This window comes from Mus caroli, chromosome 3, assembly GCF_900094665.2.
Source record: "Mus caroli chromosome 3, CAROLI_EIJ_v1.1, whole genome shotgun sequence".
In the NCBI taxonomy this organism is placed as follows: domain Eukaryota; kingdom Metazoa; phylum Chordata; class Mammalia; order Rodentia; family Muridae; genus Mus; species Mus caroli.
The window spans coordinates 123325654-123340708 of NC_034572.1; the positions used below are offsets into that span (position 1 = coordinate 123325654).

At 43.7% G+C, this 15055-nt stretch overlaps 1 protein-coding gene across 5 annotated transcripts in view; it reads right to left on the minus strand.

Moving 5' to 3' along the window:
- Positions 1 to 15055, minus strand: part of Egf (epidermal growth factor) — a 79420-nt gene that overhangs the window by 55627 nt on the left and 8738 nt on the right. For 4 of the 5 annotated variants that reach the window (XM_021157941.2, XM_029475163.1, XM_029475164.1 and 1 more), the window contains exons 2-5: positions 7121 to 7320; positions 4732 to 4913; positions 4119 to 4343; positions 3178 to 3380 (exon numbers count right to left, since the gene is read on the minus strand). In XM_021157941.2, coding sequence (XP_021013600.1) covers positions 3178 to 3380; positions 4119 to 4343; positions 4732 to 4913; positions 7121 to 7320 — 810 coding nt within the window. The remainder of the gene's footprint in view (positions 1 to 3177; positions 3381 to 4118; positions 4344 to 4731; positions 4914 to 7120; positions 7321 to 15055) is intronic. The other variant, XM_029475162.1, reaches the window with a different exon arrangement.

Consider the following 15055-nt stretch of genomic DNA (forward strand, 5'->3'; position numbering starts at 1 on the left):
GAGGGGAGGGGAGGGGAGGGGAGGGGAGGGAGCCCTTCTTGGGAAGAATGTCAAACCTCTGAGGCTATCTGGGGCAGGGAATGGAAGACACCATGGTACAAAATGAAACACAGACCCTCGTGACGTACAAAGCCATGAAATGCACGGAGGGGCCAGTGAGGAGACTGTGCATTCATTGCTGAAAGCTGTCAAAGGTTTTAACTAAGATGGGACAAGGTCAGATTCTCACCTGTGGAGGCTTTTGGTCCCTGCAGCCTAGGAAATGGAGGTAGGGTATCTAACTTCCTGGGGAGCTCTGGGAGGGAGCACAAGAAGGTTTGCTTACAGGTGAGGAGTTGTTAGAATCTGGAGGTTGGGGCATTAAACAGGGAGGAAAGGGCAACTCCTGGGTTTCTAGTCTGAGAGATGGGATAAGTACTGACCCCTTTCACTGAGCTAGAGAGACTAGGTCAAAGTTCACAGGTCAATTATTTCCTTTGGAGCAAAGACATCCAGGGAGGATGCTAAGAAGGTGGAAATGACAGCCTCAGTGAAGATGTCCTGCACCTGCTGTCTATGATGTCCTTGGAGGATGCACAGAGCAAGTGAGGAAAGAGCTCAGAAACTCTCCAGCCAGCTCATCAGAAGCTGCAGGCTTCTACCCACCTCCTACCCAGAATGAGAAGGCAGTAGCATCAAGCGTCTGCAAGTCAAGTCAGCCTGTCTTAGCAAAGGAACGAAGGATGCGCATAGATCAGCACACCAATCTTCCCCGAAGAGCTAAGTCGGCTTTGCTTCCGTGAGTGGCATCTCTGCCAGGGTCAGATAGAGTCTTCACAGGGTTGCTCCCTTTGGGTAAGTCCCTAATGGTTTGCCTCTATCTTCTCTGCATCTTTCCTTTACAAAACATCTTCGCAGCTTAAAATGTGTCTAGAGCTCAAAATTGGGTGTGCACTAGAAAGGACAAATTGAAGTCCTGGACTGATACATAAGAAATCTAGTGGGAAAATGCTCCAAGCTCATTGGTCCTTAGTGCATCTAGCCATATGTACCATCGCCACTCAAGGAAACTCAGCCTGCTTATACAACTTGTTGAGCCCTGCATCTCAGGGTTATTTGACCTCGGAAGGATCTTTCCAGAGCTCACATACAAATAGTTCATTGGATTCCACAGAACTAGAATCTTATAGCGTGTCCTTGATAGGGAACGGCTTAGCCATGGTCAAGAAGAAATAAGTTCATGAGCCCCTTTCTTTGCATCAAGTACTTGTGTTTCATTCAAAAATGACGCCAGCTAGGTTACTCAATTTTTTTTTTTCTCATTGAAGTAGCTCCACAACCAAATGCCTTCTAAACCCAGCTGGTGCTGACCACTCTCAGGGAAGTTCTAATAACAGACAAACCTGAAAATGGAGCTCAGCAGTCTCCAGAGACGTGTGTCTTTACAGTTAAAAGGTATCTGGCACACTGAGGACCTGATAAATATGGTTATTTTTTCCCTAGAGGAAACAATGATATATTTCATGTTTCCTCTAACACATAAAATCAATAAGTGTGTTGGTCTTCCCATGTCCCAGATGAAAAATTCTTGCTTTCTAATGCATTTAAAACAATTTAAATGTGTTAATGATGGCCAATGTGGCAATGCTCTTGAAATCCAAAGGTGCCTTGCACATGGACTATGAATGAAGGTCACACCTACTTCAAAGACGGGAGCTAACTCCCAGTGCCAGCAGCACCCCAGAACCAGGTTTTGCTGTTTTTGCACTGGCCTTGGCTTTCCAGTCATGTGGTTTGAGGCTGCCCTCAATAAATTCTAAATTTTTCTCCTGAAGTTCATGCTTTCAGTGACCTTACTTGAATCCTTATCAAAAGAGCTGGAAAAGAATCAGGGATTCTGGAGAGAGGCTTTGCTTACAGTAGAGAGAACATAATCTGAAGTATTGAGCAGGAGTTTCCCCCCAAATCCATTATTCTCGCAAGCTAAGAGCTGAGAAAAGGCCAGTAGGCATTGACTAGCTGTCTAGTCATGGAAAAGCCACTCCACATCTTCAACACATGAACTAGGACATAAATGCAATTATTCCAAGTGTTGTGTCTCACAGTGCTATGTGATGGGCCAGGACAGTAACATACATGGAAGCACATTGGAAGGTAGAAAGGCTCCATGGAACATGGAAGAAGATGGAGGCGATGGCTGACATCCATAACTGTTACGTAGTAAATGAGAACAGTTAGCTGAAACCACTGAGACTAATGAACACCTCCTCAACGCAGGCGCAGCTGTTCTGGGTTTCCTGCATATCATCAGTGAGCTACAGCCAAAGGCGGTGAGTCGGGCTTCCCCTGGGAAGAATCTGAGTTTGGGGGTTCACATCCTTCCCCTGGGGACCAGTTTCAGTTTTTATTTTATGAAGTCACTGCCAGGTTGTTGCCATTCAATGCACCACTCACTATAGCTCCCAAATAATTCCTTTCTCCGACCTCTGCTTTATGAACGGAGATCAGTGGTTAAAAATCAGAGCACTTCACTAGTAGCGAAGTATTTTCACTCTTTGTCCACCACTGATTTTCCTACCCACGGAGGCCACCAGTGGGGACTCAAAGAAGGTTTTCTGTCACGTCACTTCTCTAAAAGCTCGTCCTTGAAGATGTTCTCTAAGTGGCCATGTGCTCAGATGGGTCTTTTTCCATCAACCAATCAAATAGCACCTCACACCCCATCTTTGCTCTCAGTGTGTCCTTCCTTGAACTCATTACAAGGTGTTACTAGGTTTCTACCTGCTCTTTTTAAAAACTCTGTTTCCCATCTCTTAATACAGAACATGCAAGCACATCATGGCAAACCATTTTATTTTGTTTTATTATTTGGGTTTTAACTACCACGCATACAATGCTTATTCATAAGAAAGCAAATCTTAAGAAGTAAATGTTAGCCAAATAAATGAATCATTGACTAAATCTAGTCACTGCCCAAGTTTAATTTCCTTAGGAATCCTGTATGTCTCCCTCATATAGATGAAGGCAAATGCTAATAAATGTGTTTTTCTCTCTTTGATCTGCCTTATTACAGGACTACATTTTAGCTAAGAGCTGATGGAGGTTGAAAAAAAAAATCCCCTCCTACACACCACACTTCCTGGTCTTGCTTGAGCCAGTTCATAAAAAGTGAATATGTGCAGGTACCTAGAGACTCACCAGGATCCTTACCACCGTTCTCTGTCCTGGGCTGTGCATGAGGGTGTACTACCATCAGTTTTCCAGGTGTCACAAAGGATGGATGGAGGTTAATCCTAACCGTGTCCTTCCCTGTGTGTTTGTTGGCTATCCAAATCGCCTTGTTTTTCAACACTGAGTAGAAGATCCGATCACCAAAAAAGGCCATTGAAGACAAACTGTGCCTAAAAACAACCAGAGAGAAAAGGGGTTGGGTGGGGGGAGGGTTAAATAACAGGACACGTATTACTTGCATTTTTAAAGCCGAATCCACCACTTGAATTTTCTTTTGTTTGTTTGTTACTTTTTTGTTTGTTTTCTTGTTGTTGTTGTTGTTTTTGTTTGTTTGTTACTTTGTCTTTATTTCTCTCTTTGGTTAGGAAAACATATTCTGTTTAAAAATCTGGCTTATGTCATTGTATCCAGAACTACTAGAATAAAATGTTTACTTCCACTTGACCTGTTCCTCTGTCACTCGAGTGTGATGAAAACGGAGATGAAACCCGGAACTGGCTGTGAGTGGAGTGCTGGATTTGATAGCTTCACACCAGGCTAGGTTTTGCTTTCTCCACAAGCTGGCTCCAGAGCAAGTCTCACGAGAGACAGTGCTTCCCAAATAAATTGGGAAGTGAAGGAGAAGGACAAAAATGATCAACCGGTGGGAGCTTATCCTAGGCTATGCACGTTGCTAAGTATTATTTGTGTATATCCCCCTAATTGTTACAAAGACACCAACAAAGAGGGACTGTTGCCAGAACACCACTAAAGAAAACCTAAAACAGGAAACATTAAGGAACAAGTCCAAAGTCACTCACCTGGTGACTGTGTGTAAGCAAGCACACTCCGTAAGTTGACAAGAGTCAAGTTAATTTGTCACTCTAGCTTCAAATGCTCCTTTGCTGCATAGCAAAAGCAAAACCTACCATGCTTGATGTCTGATAAGACGGACGGAGCCACCATCGTAATCACAGGAATGAATGTAAGCGTGGCTTCCTTCACCACTGTCCTGAACCCAGAAGAGCCGTTTGTCCAGGACATCAAGAGTCAGCACTGATATCCCCCCTGTCTCCAGCAGTGTTTTTACATCAACACCTTTGAGGTGTGCTCTGTGAAGGCTGCCGGTCACCTCTGAAGACCAAAACATCAACCTGGAGATGAACATATCACACACAACCATAACTGAATGAACAGCCGCTGAAGTGGGGGCTCTCGGGGCTCCCACCTCTGGTGTCTGCCTCGGGGAGTCTGACTGCTTTGAATGGGAATTCAATTGTGTGTATGTATCTCCTACTGGAAATGCCGTGTGATTTCAAGTGTGAAGGAAAACTAAGCTTTTATAGAAGAACATCAGGCAGGGAGAACTACCTAGTGTCTCCTAATCCAGCCACTTGTTTTGGGGGGAAATGGTGCCTGTGTATTGTCAAAGAAGACCTGCATCTCACTCAGGAGTCCTTTCAAGTAACACAATGTACTAATCTTGGTGAGATTTGAAGCTCATTTCAATCTCCTTTAAAACAAAACAAAACAGATTTTTACCTCTCTATTGGATCCACTGCTATATTTGACGGGTGCTTTAAGGAACTTAGAAGAACTCGGGAATTTTTCCCTGTCATATCTGTTACGGTGATGACTCCGTTCTGTTGGTCTACCCAGAGAACTTCATCATCTATCCAGTTTATGGCCAGCCCAGACATCTTCTGCTCTACATTGCACACTTTCTGCAAAACCAAATTTAAACATTAAGAATATTTCCAATTTACAATGAAATTGCTACTTTATCACACATTGAAAGTCTGTCATCTTAGCATTTGCCATTTTAATGTGTTCTCTGCATCTTTTAAATGATGAAATGGTCACATTTTCGATTCAGCAACAGTACACCCCTCCTTGTGAATAGGCTTTCTGTATCATAGCTTTGGAACCCCAAACTATCCTATATACTATTGAAATCAGAATCAGCCACGATAAAATTTTCACAGATTTATTTTAATGCTTAAAATAGTTCTTTTAAATTCCATTTGTTGATGGAATCCTAACATGAATTCAATTTTAGGTCTTTCCAAACTCTGGTAAAATTCCACTGTGGTTTGAGCAGGGATATAGAGTGGATGTCTCACCTGCCCCCCTTTTAAAGAGGATTTCAAGTACTCCAGGCTGGCCTCGAACTGTTTAAGTTTGAGGATGGCTTTGATGTCCGGATCCTCCTGCCTCTGTCTCTTGAGTGCTGCGATTACAGGCCTACCCAGGGTTTTATGTGTGCCAGGCAAACATTCTAGTGACTGAGCTATAGCCACCACCTCTGCCCACTCTTCTACCATCAAGACCCTTTCTTCTTCCAGGTCTCAATGACACCAGAGAAGCAGTGTTTCTCTTTACATGTCTCAGGCTGTCCCTTGCCTGTTCTTGAAAGAACCAAACCAAAGAATCTGTATTCTTGAGTCCAACCTGAGCAAATCAATTAGTCCTCTTGGGGCTTGGGTTGACAAGGCAGGAGGAAGCTGTGGTTTCTACACTCACAGGTTCCTGTGGTGTCTTAACCCTACCACTGTGGCTCCCACTCCCTTTAGGATGGTGGTGAGTCTGGAGCCGGGTAGTGACAGCTCAGACTCAGAGCTGTGCTAGATCTTTTGCAGAGCTGTCCGGCCGAAACCTTAAACAATTCTGTGTTCCCTCATTAGCTCTTCCCTTTAAATTGCTTTCACGTTCAGTGTGAACAGCTCAGCGTGTGCTCTTTTTCAAGTTTTAAGGACGGAAGGGGTGATGGTGGTGTACTGCTGAGTTATTAGGCACCAGGCCAACCCTTTCCTAAGGACTCGACATAAATCCACAACTGCTTATTCTCTTTTCCTTGGTTGGTGACAGGGAGTCTCCAAATTCTCAGATTTCCATGCCGTTCTAGCAGATGTCTGGAGAGTATGGAACAGGCAAACTTGTTAAAGTGAGGCTAGCCAGTATTAGAGATGCGCTAAAGCAGATTAGCACCTAATTGAAGCTTTTAGAAATAATTGGAAGGAGAGAGGTTTAGTTTGAAGGGGGGGAGAGGTGATCCAAACACTGAGCACTGTGTGTTGGGAATAAATGCTTGAGGGTTCCGTTAATCACCTGCTCTCTGTAATCCATCCCTGGGACATTCCTCCTGGGACTCACTGCTGAGTTCTACCAGTTGAAGAGAAAGATTAAGGGTCTTTTGTATGTACTTGAAATACAACACTTTTTATCTGTCCTTCATTTTTTTTTCCCTAGAGTACAAATACTTTGAGAATACAAAGCCAACTTTTTTTTCATTACTGTCAGGTATTTCCTCTGCTACATGAGAAGAAAAATGTATACAGATAAAACAGACTTTCTTGACTAAGGCACTATCAACTCGAGGTTAGACAGTGCTTCACTATGGGGGCCAGTGCTTCACCACGGGGCAGCCCAGGATGTTGATTGGCAACCTTCCTTGCCCTGGGCCCACTGGATACCCGTAGCATCTTCATCCTCTTATTGTAGTTACTTGTGACAACCAAAAAGGACAGCTGTCAAATATTCATAGAGGGACAAAACCATCTGAGGTACAAAATGCAAATTTACGTCTTCATGGCGACCAACTTAACAAAATCAGATGTTTTCAAAATTATATTCATTTTCTCATGTCCTTCTGTTGAGGCTGACAAATGTTGATTTGCACACTGTATCAGTGGTGCAGCACCACAGGTGCATATTAAATGCCTGCAGTTAACACCTGCACCTTTGAACCGTGCTGGATTCTCACGTATCTCCCTGTCCAAGTACTAGGTGCTGGTTAGCTTCTGAGATCAGGCCCATTCAGAGAACTCTGACCTTACACAAATTATCTACACATTAGAAACTCAGGATGCCACATTTGTCAGATTTTGTATAAATTCTTCACATACCGTGGGGAGGAATAATGGTACTTTACCTCTAGTCCTGTCCCGTTAAGGAAAACTCTTAGCAAAAGTTGTCTTTCTACATCTACCCAATAGATTCTCTGTTTTTCATAATGAATATCCATGTCCACTGAGATGCCAGCATCCACCACCAATTGTTGGTGATTTGTTCCATCTGGGTCAATCCGAGAGATGCTCTTTCCTTGGGAGAAAACTAGGAAGGGGGCAGGACCTGATGGGGGAGGAGAGAAAGAAACCAACGTATAGGTTTTCAGTGATATTTAATCTGTTCCACATAAAATACTTCCCATGACAATCAATATATGTAGAAGTGACTTAAATTTTTAGTCTTATATTTTAAATAAAAACTCTTCCGTGCAGAATAAGGGACTCCTGCCTATTTCTACAAACCATTGTCTTTATAGGTGGCTTGTAAAAAATGTGCATTGCCAATTATGAAAAATTAATTAATTTAAGGGAAATATATGTTCTACTAAGGTACATTTGATATATATTATCAAGAAACAAGGTAATGTTTTCTAACACAAGGGGGAAAAAAAGTCTGCATGATGTTGGATTTAGTTGTGTAAACTGGGAGTAAAATTACTGCATTAATTACTTTGGGTTGCTATGACCAAAACGCTTGATAGATTTGCTTTGAATCAGAGTTTAAGAGTATCAAAGACATTGTGGTGGGGAGGGGAGCCTGGTATATCATGGCAGCAAGAGTCGTGGAGAAGGACATACACGTCATAGTGGACCAGAAAGCAGAAAGAGTGACAGGAACAAGATACTGACTCTAATCCTGGTTATCTGCTGTGGACAGCCAGGCCATACCTCCTAAAGGTTCCACCGCCCCACAAACACCACAACACTTGTGGACCAAAGTGCACAAAGCATGAGCCTAGAACACTTCAGATTCAAACCATAACAATTACAAGTACTATTGTGGAAATAGAAGCTCTTTCTCCCAGCTTCACTGTATGGCCAAACTCACCAGGTACGGACACAGAATAGGGTGGAGAGTGGGGTGGGGTGGGGGCTGGGGGACGGTCTTAAGTGGGAGCAGAGAGTTTTGAACGCTGTCTTCCAAATGTCAGGAAACGTTTCGACAGTGGAGGAATGTCAGCGCAACGTAAGTACGCAGGAGATATGAGTACGTAAGAGACGTGAGTGCGTAAGAGATGTAAGCATGGGTATGTAAGAGACGTGGGTATGAGACATGAGGGAAATTCTTGAGGCGATGGCTTCTTGTTCTCAGAAAACACCATGAGGAGAAACAGTGGGCACTAGGCGGGTTTCCAGACAGGGGAAAGAGGAGGACTCGGGGGCCCTATAAAATACCCAAGCCAACATCTGTTTAAGGAACTTCCAGCATTAGGCTCCTCCCACTCTGAGTGTCGGAAGCTGCTGTGTGCACTTTCTCTCAGTTTTCTGTCTCTCCCTGTCATTCAACTCTTTGTTCATGTCAAGGAGCAAACTCAGCATTCCCCTAGACAACTGCCGATATCTCCGCTACAGACAGGCTACATTATCCATAAAATACAGGATAGCAAGCTAAACTTGAAGTCCGTATACAGATTGAAATTCTCTAATCTAAAATTCTGACATTCCACATGTTTTAAAAACCCCAAACACTGATCATCGACATGACATCACAAGTAGAAAGTGCCATACCTGGTCGAATAGTTAGACCAAAAACTTTGTATCACGTCATCTTTAGACTGTATGTATTAGTGAGGTCTGACTTGGATGCTATTCTCTGTATAGCTCAATATATATGTGTGTGTACATATATATGTGTGTGTGTGTGTATGTATGTATATGTGTGTGTATGTATATGTATATATGTATGCAAATATTTCAAAATTCGAAAGAAACTAAAATGCTTCCAGCCCCCAGTCACTTTGGGTGTAAGAGCGATCTAAATGTTATACATATTCACACTCAAAAGATTATTCTCTATTTATCTGGAATGAATTTCAGCAGGCTTCTTGAATTTTCATTTACTGAACCTTAGCAGTAGAGCTGCCTGGTTTTAGCAGTGCCTTGCTGAGCCCTAACCATTGCCTAGAGTCCTTTCCTGGTTAGATCATGGCCACCTTCTTCTCTGACCTCCCACAACTCACTACCTGAATGGGAGCCCAGCCCCTTCTTCAGAAGCCTCAGCATCAGTTACTGGATGAGTTTTTCTCTCACCCTGTGAAGTGATCAGGGGGTGGTCTCATTCCCTAGAGTGAGGCTGGGTTCCCCGCTCTCTTCTGACTTGAAGAAAATAGGTTGCTGCCATCTTGCATGTAGAAAACAATGGAACTCCTGAGGAGACTCAGAGAGCAAATCTTGACACCTCTCTTGTTGACCCTTGTCTATTCTGTTTGCATATTAAGCTTTTATCCTGTAATTGAATTTAATAAATGACTTCATTAAACCTGGTGGATTAGCAGGCTCTAACTTTGGAGCTGGGGGTCCAAAGCTAGAAAGCATTAACCCCATTTCGGTGGATACATAACAGTAGAGATAAAGGAGTAATCAAGAGGTATCCGACCAGGAGAATATTAATAGGTGTCACTACAGATGTCTAATAAAATGGACAAAGCCTCTACCGACATCTTTGTGTCCACACCAGCCCCCTGAACAGAGGGGAACGGTCCATGCTTGGTTACCACCGAAGCCTGTAAAAGCTCGGAGACGCCATCAAAGACATGGAAAGGGCCCTGACTGACAGACAAGTGGCTTTGTATAATGGTGAGTTTTTGTTATCATCTTGGTTGGGTTAAGAAATACCCCAGAGGTAAGTGAACTACACTCCTGGCTGAGCCTGTGGGGCCATTTACTGAGACAGTGAGCGCAACCATCTCTAACAATCTATGGGTTAGACTCAAATGGAAAACTCGTTGTTAGGAGGTAGAGAAAGCAGAAAGTGGTGGAAGTGGGTCATTGGGGGTGCATCACAGAGAACTGTGGAACCCAGGCCTCTTCCTCTATTGCTATTTCTGCTTTCTGACAGCTGAGAGGTGGAAAATGTTCCTGGTGCCATGATGTTCTGCCTCATAGTGGATCTTAAAACACACAGCCAAGCAAGTATAGACCGAAAACTCTGAACCTATGACCGGAATAATTTCTTTCTCCTGAAGAGCTCTTCTGGACACAGCAACACAAAACCTTGCTGACATACCTGTCTTCCCATGCTCGCTAGCCATTTTCTAGAATTTCTCCTGCTAGGGGACTATTAGAGTAAGGAAAAGTGAAACCACCTGTGAGAAGGTGCCTCATTAACGATGGAGGGCCACTTGTCAGGAACTTCCTGCTGTGCACGCCCACAGCCCACGCTGTGCTACATACATTTGTGCCACTGTTCAATCGGAAGCCAACGACTAGAATGCACACAAAACTTTTTCCATAGAGAAGAGGCAACCTAAGATTACAGCTACTAACATGTGGACCACACAGGGATACAGGACCCTGGATTTATTGACAAGAGTCTTCTCATTCATGTGTAGCACGCCATTTCTAGAAATAATGATTGATCAAACACACCTGATTAATCTTGTTGTATTCATATATGGATGTAAGTGATACAACCTTTTGTTTATGTCACTACATAGAGAGTTTACAGGTTAAAAAGCAGGGAGGGTGTTCTAACCGTTTTAATATTCATCACTCCAGATTACAGTCTGATTCTTTGTATATAATAGGCACGTAGAAACTCTTTGAGTGAATTAATTAATTACTTGATTAATCAAGAAACAGGGGCTGGAGTAGTGGCTCAGTGGTTAAGAGTACTGGTGGCTCCACCAGAGGACCTGGGTTCAGTTCCAAGCACGCACATGGCAGCTCACAACAGTCTGTAACTCCAGTTTGGGGGGACCTCTTCTGGCCTCTGTGGACACAGAGAATGTGATACATAGACATACATCCAGACAAAATATACTCTCACATACACACACACACACACACACACACACACACACATGCACGCACACATAAAATAAAATAAACTTTAAAATAAAAAAATCTAAGAGCTGGAGAGATGGCTCAGTAGTTAAGAACACTGACTGTTCTTCCACAGGTCCTGAGTTCAATTCCCAGCAATCACATGGTGGCTCACAACCATCTGTAACAAGACTTGATTCTGGTGTCTGAAGACAGCAACAATGTATTCACATAAAATAAATAAAATAAATCTTTAAAAAAAAAAGAAAATAAAAAAAATCAAGAAATTATTGATTGTATTTATCTGCCTGTAATTTTACCAGTAGGCACAGAGAATAATAGATCTACTAAATTCACACAAGCACGGTTCAGGCTATGGCAGTTATTTTAATGACAATATAATCACAGCAGATTTTCACATCATGGTCTTATTTATCTCCATGTGGTACCATGAACCAGACAGATTAGATATTGTGGTTAGTTTTGTCAACCTGAGACCAGCTAGGGTCTCCTGGGAAGAAAGAACCTCAATTGAGCATTGCTTCCGTTGGATTACCCTATGGGCTTGTCTGTAGGGAATTTTCTTAATTGAAGATCTGTGAGGGAGGGCTCAGCCCGCTGTGGGCAGGTGAAACTTCGTCATGCAAGAAAGCAATCTGAGGGCTGGTGAGATGGCTCCGCGGTTAAGAGCACCGACTGCTCTTCCAAAGGTTCTGAGTTCAAATCCCAGCAACCACATGGTGGCTCACAACCATCCGTAACAAAAATCTGATGCCCTCTTCTGGAGTATCTGAAGACAGCTACAGTGTACACAAATATAATAAATAAATAAGTCTTTAAAAATGTATTTAAAAAAAGAAAGAAAGCAATCTGAAAGCTTTTGATCTCAGCACTCAGGAGGCAGAGGCAAAGGCGGGGGAAATCTTTGTTTCAGGCAATCCTGGTCTACAAAGCAAGTTCCAGGACAGCCAGGGCTGTGTTACCCATCTTAGGGAAAAAAAACAAACAACAAACAAAACCAAAACAAAACACCAAAAAAACCCCAACCCAACCCAACCAAACCACCACCAAAAACACAGCGCAATACGACGAAAGTGCATAGAAAAATTGAACAACTTTTCTAAGGAACAAAACCAAAGAGAAACCCCGATTTCTCAACCTTTGGGTTGACAGAGTAACTTTAGGGACCAGAGTGGAGTCCAAGAGGCATGGAGCATTTTGAAGATTTCCATTAGAACAGAGGCCCTGTGGCACAAGCTGAGAGACAGGAGGCCAACTAGGACCGACGAAAAGACAAACCCTCTTACATCTTCTGTGCGTCTGTGGGACTGACACATGGCTGAGTGGGAGGAGGCCTTGACCCTTTTCTGCTCACCTTGGGGGCTTTAAAGCATCAGTGTGAATCAAAGATTAACACAAAAAGTGGCTGATGCTGCCCCCTGTGGCCACCACAGGGTTCCTGGGTAAAGGAGGTGAAGAGTGAACTAACTCGTGGACTTTCAGGGTTCAGCTTACACAAGTAAGAACTTGGCTCTAAATCGTAGGCGGCAGTAAGAAAGCCTGCCACCTGCTGGAGAAGCGGAGCCTAGCAACCACCCAAATCCCCACACATGGTCACTGACCACCCCTCCTAGGGGACTTAAAGGAGAGCCTAGCTTGGCTTGTACGGAGCTTAAAGGAGAGCCTAGCTTGGCTTGTACGGAGTGCAGAACGGTTTTATTTTATGCTGAGATCACCCCGTCTCTCTTTTCACAGCTACAGTACTTAAGTGGGCACCAAGTGACTTTGATAATCACTGTTTTCTTCTTGGCTTACTCGTGAGTCAAGGTGGGCTGGATAGAACCATCCGCGTGACTCAGGAATAATACCAAAGCTGCAAGGTTAGAGTCTAAGTCTTAGCTCTCCAGAGAATTCTCTGAGCTTCAATTTTGCCAATTTAATTTCCTGAAAATAAATGGGGTTACCACTTGAGACCCAAGGAGTGAAAAAATATTATCCACCCCCAGTTCCTGCTAACTCCTAACCATGTCCACAGTCAAGGGACTCAGGTTTGCTCTAGGTCCTCGGGGCCATAATCAAGCTAGCAGTCTCTGCAATGTTAGCCTTCATTTTCAACAGGATTCTCAGTCTTTAAGGCTATTACCCATGTTAATGTCCCAAAGACTTGGTGGAGACTAGCAGAAGAGAAAGGCAGCATGTTAATGATCTGGGAAGTAGCATCGTTCCATCAATTGGATAGTACTAAGTGGCCTTCACCCCTGTTGCTCATAAGACACTGATTTTTGGAGCAGCTGCCTGGCCCATAGATCCCAAGGCCAAGACCCAGCTGATTCAACATACTAAGGTAAGTCTTTCTCATTACAGATCCTAGCTTCTACCCACCCGGCTGCATCACTGACCCCAAATCGAATGCACCAGGAACTGTTAGTGTCCGGCATGCTGTAGTTCAGAAGCGCCAAGAACTCACGGCAGGAAATGCTGTTTCAGGCATATTCCTTGTAAGGCTGCCTTCCTCACCCCCATGTCCCAGGAGCTACTGGTGAAGGAGGACCCTGTAAGTAAATTCTTGTAATTGCATCCCTTTGGGAACTGTCTACTTAATTCTAGTATAGACTGCAGCTCACGTGGAATTCACGTGGAAGGCTCCCTGCTCCTTTCCCCATCTTGAAAACTGCAGTGAAGCACCTTAACCCCCCCCCCCGTCCCCCCTCCCCCCCCCGCTCTCCCCCCGCTCCCCTCCCCCCTTCCTCCTATGCTGTCCTCAGGACCCAGGATTGTCCTCTTACCCTGGAGGAGGCCATGCAGGAAGAGCTGCAGTGGGCGAGTGAGCTCCCTGGAGACAGCCCACTATCTTGTTCTGGTGAGGCATGGTCTTAGAGTCTTTGTCCTCGGACTCCTTCTTGCTGCTGATGTGCTTTCTCTTCTTCGTAGTTGCCATACTTGTTAGTGTTGCTCCTAGGCTCTGCCCACCAGTCACCTGGTAACACCCAGGTAGGCCTGGCTTGCTATAAAAGGGGCTGCTTGGCCTCTTCTCCATCTCTCTGCCCCTTCCCTCTCTCTGACTCTCTTCTCTCCCTGACTCCTTTCTCCCTCTCTCTCCTTCCTCTCCCCCTCTCCCTCTCTCCTTTCTCCTTTCTCCTCTCACTCTCGCTCTTGCTCTCTCTCCTCCTCTATCCCCATCTCTGTCTTTCTCTGTCTTATCTCCCTTCTCAACTCCCCTTCCCATGTCCTAAATAAACTCTATTCTACACTATACCCATTATGTGTCTGGTACCTCAGGGGGAAGGGGTGCCTCAGCATGGGCCCGCTGAGACACTCCCATATCTCACCATACCTGGCTCTATAAAACATATCCTGGTCTTTTTATAAACTACAACAATAGTCCTCATTTATTTGGCTTAGTATGGGTGGACACGAGAAGACCCTCACTGCCTATAGCTGGGTGTGATTACTTCCTGTATGACAGCCTACTCTATTGGACAGACTTTCTGCAGATCAACATGAAGGTGAATTTTCATGAATTAATGCTATTTAGATGAATTAATGACTTTAAAGAATTCCCAATTTGATTAAAATAATTTTAGGAAGAAGTTTAAGGAAATTGTTTTAGTTGTTTTGCCAGAAAGATGTAATAAAGTTAGAATCAAGAATAGAGCGGGCCCCTCTTCATAGAATAGCTAAGTAAAAGCAGCATTATAAAGAATACAATGAGCTGTCATAAATTGCACTGAGAAGAGAAATAGGCTTGGGACAGATTTGTGATCAAGGGAAAACATTCATTCTAGGTCAGGTCCAAGGACAAAGCCACAGGTGTGAACTAAGATAAAGCAAGGCCTCGTGAAACTGTAGCTTTGAACTTATAATGAGCTTAGAGAATGAAACACTGTTTGGCTTTACTATCAGCATCCTTCTGTAACTCCCCCTTCGTGTAACATTTTTTCTTTTTTCTTTTTTTTTAATTTTTAATATTTTTATTACATATTTTCCTCAATTACATTTCCAATGCTATCCCAAAAGTCCCCCATAGCGCCCCC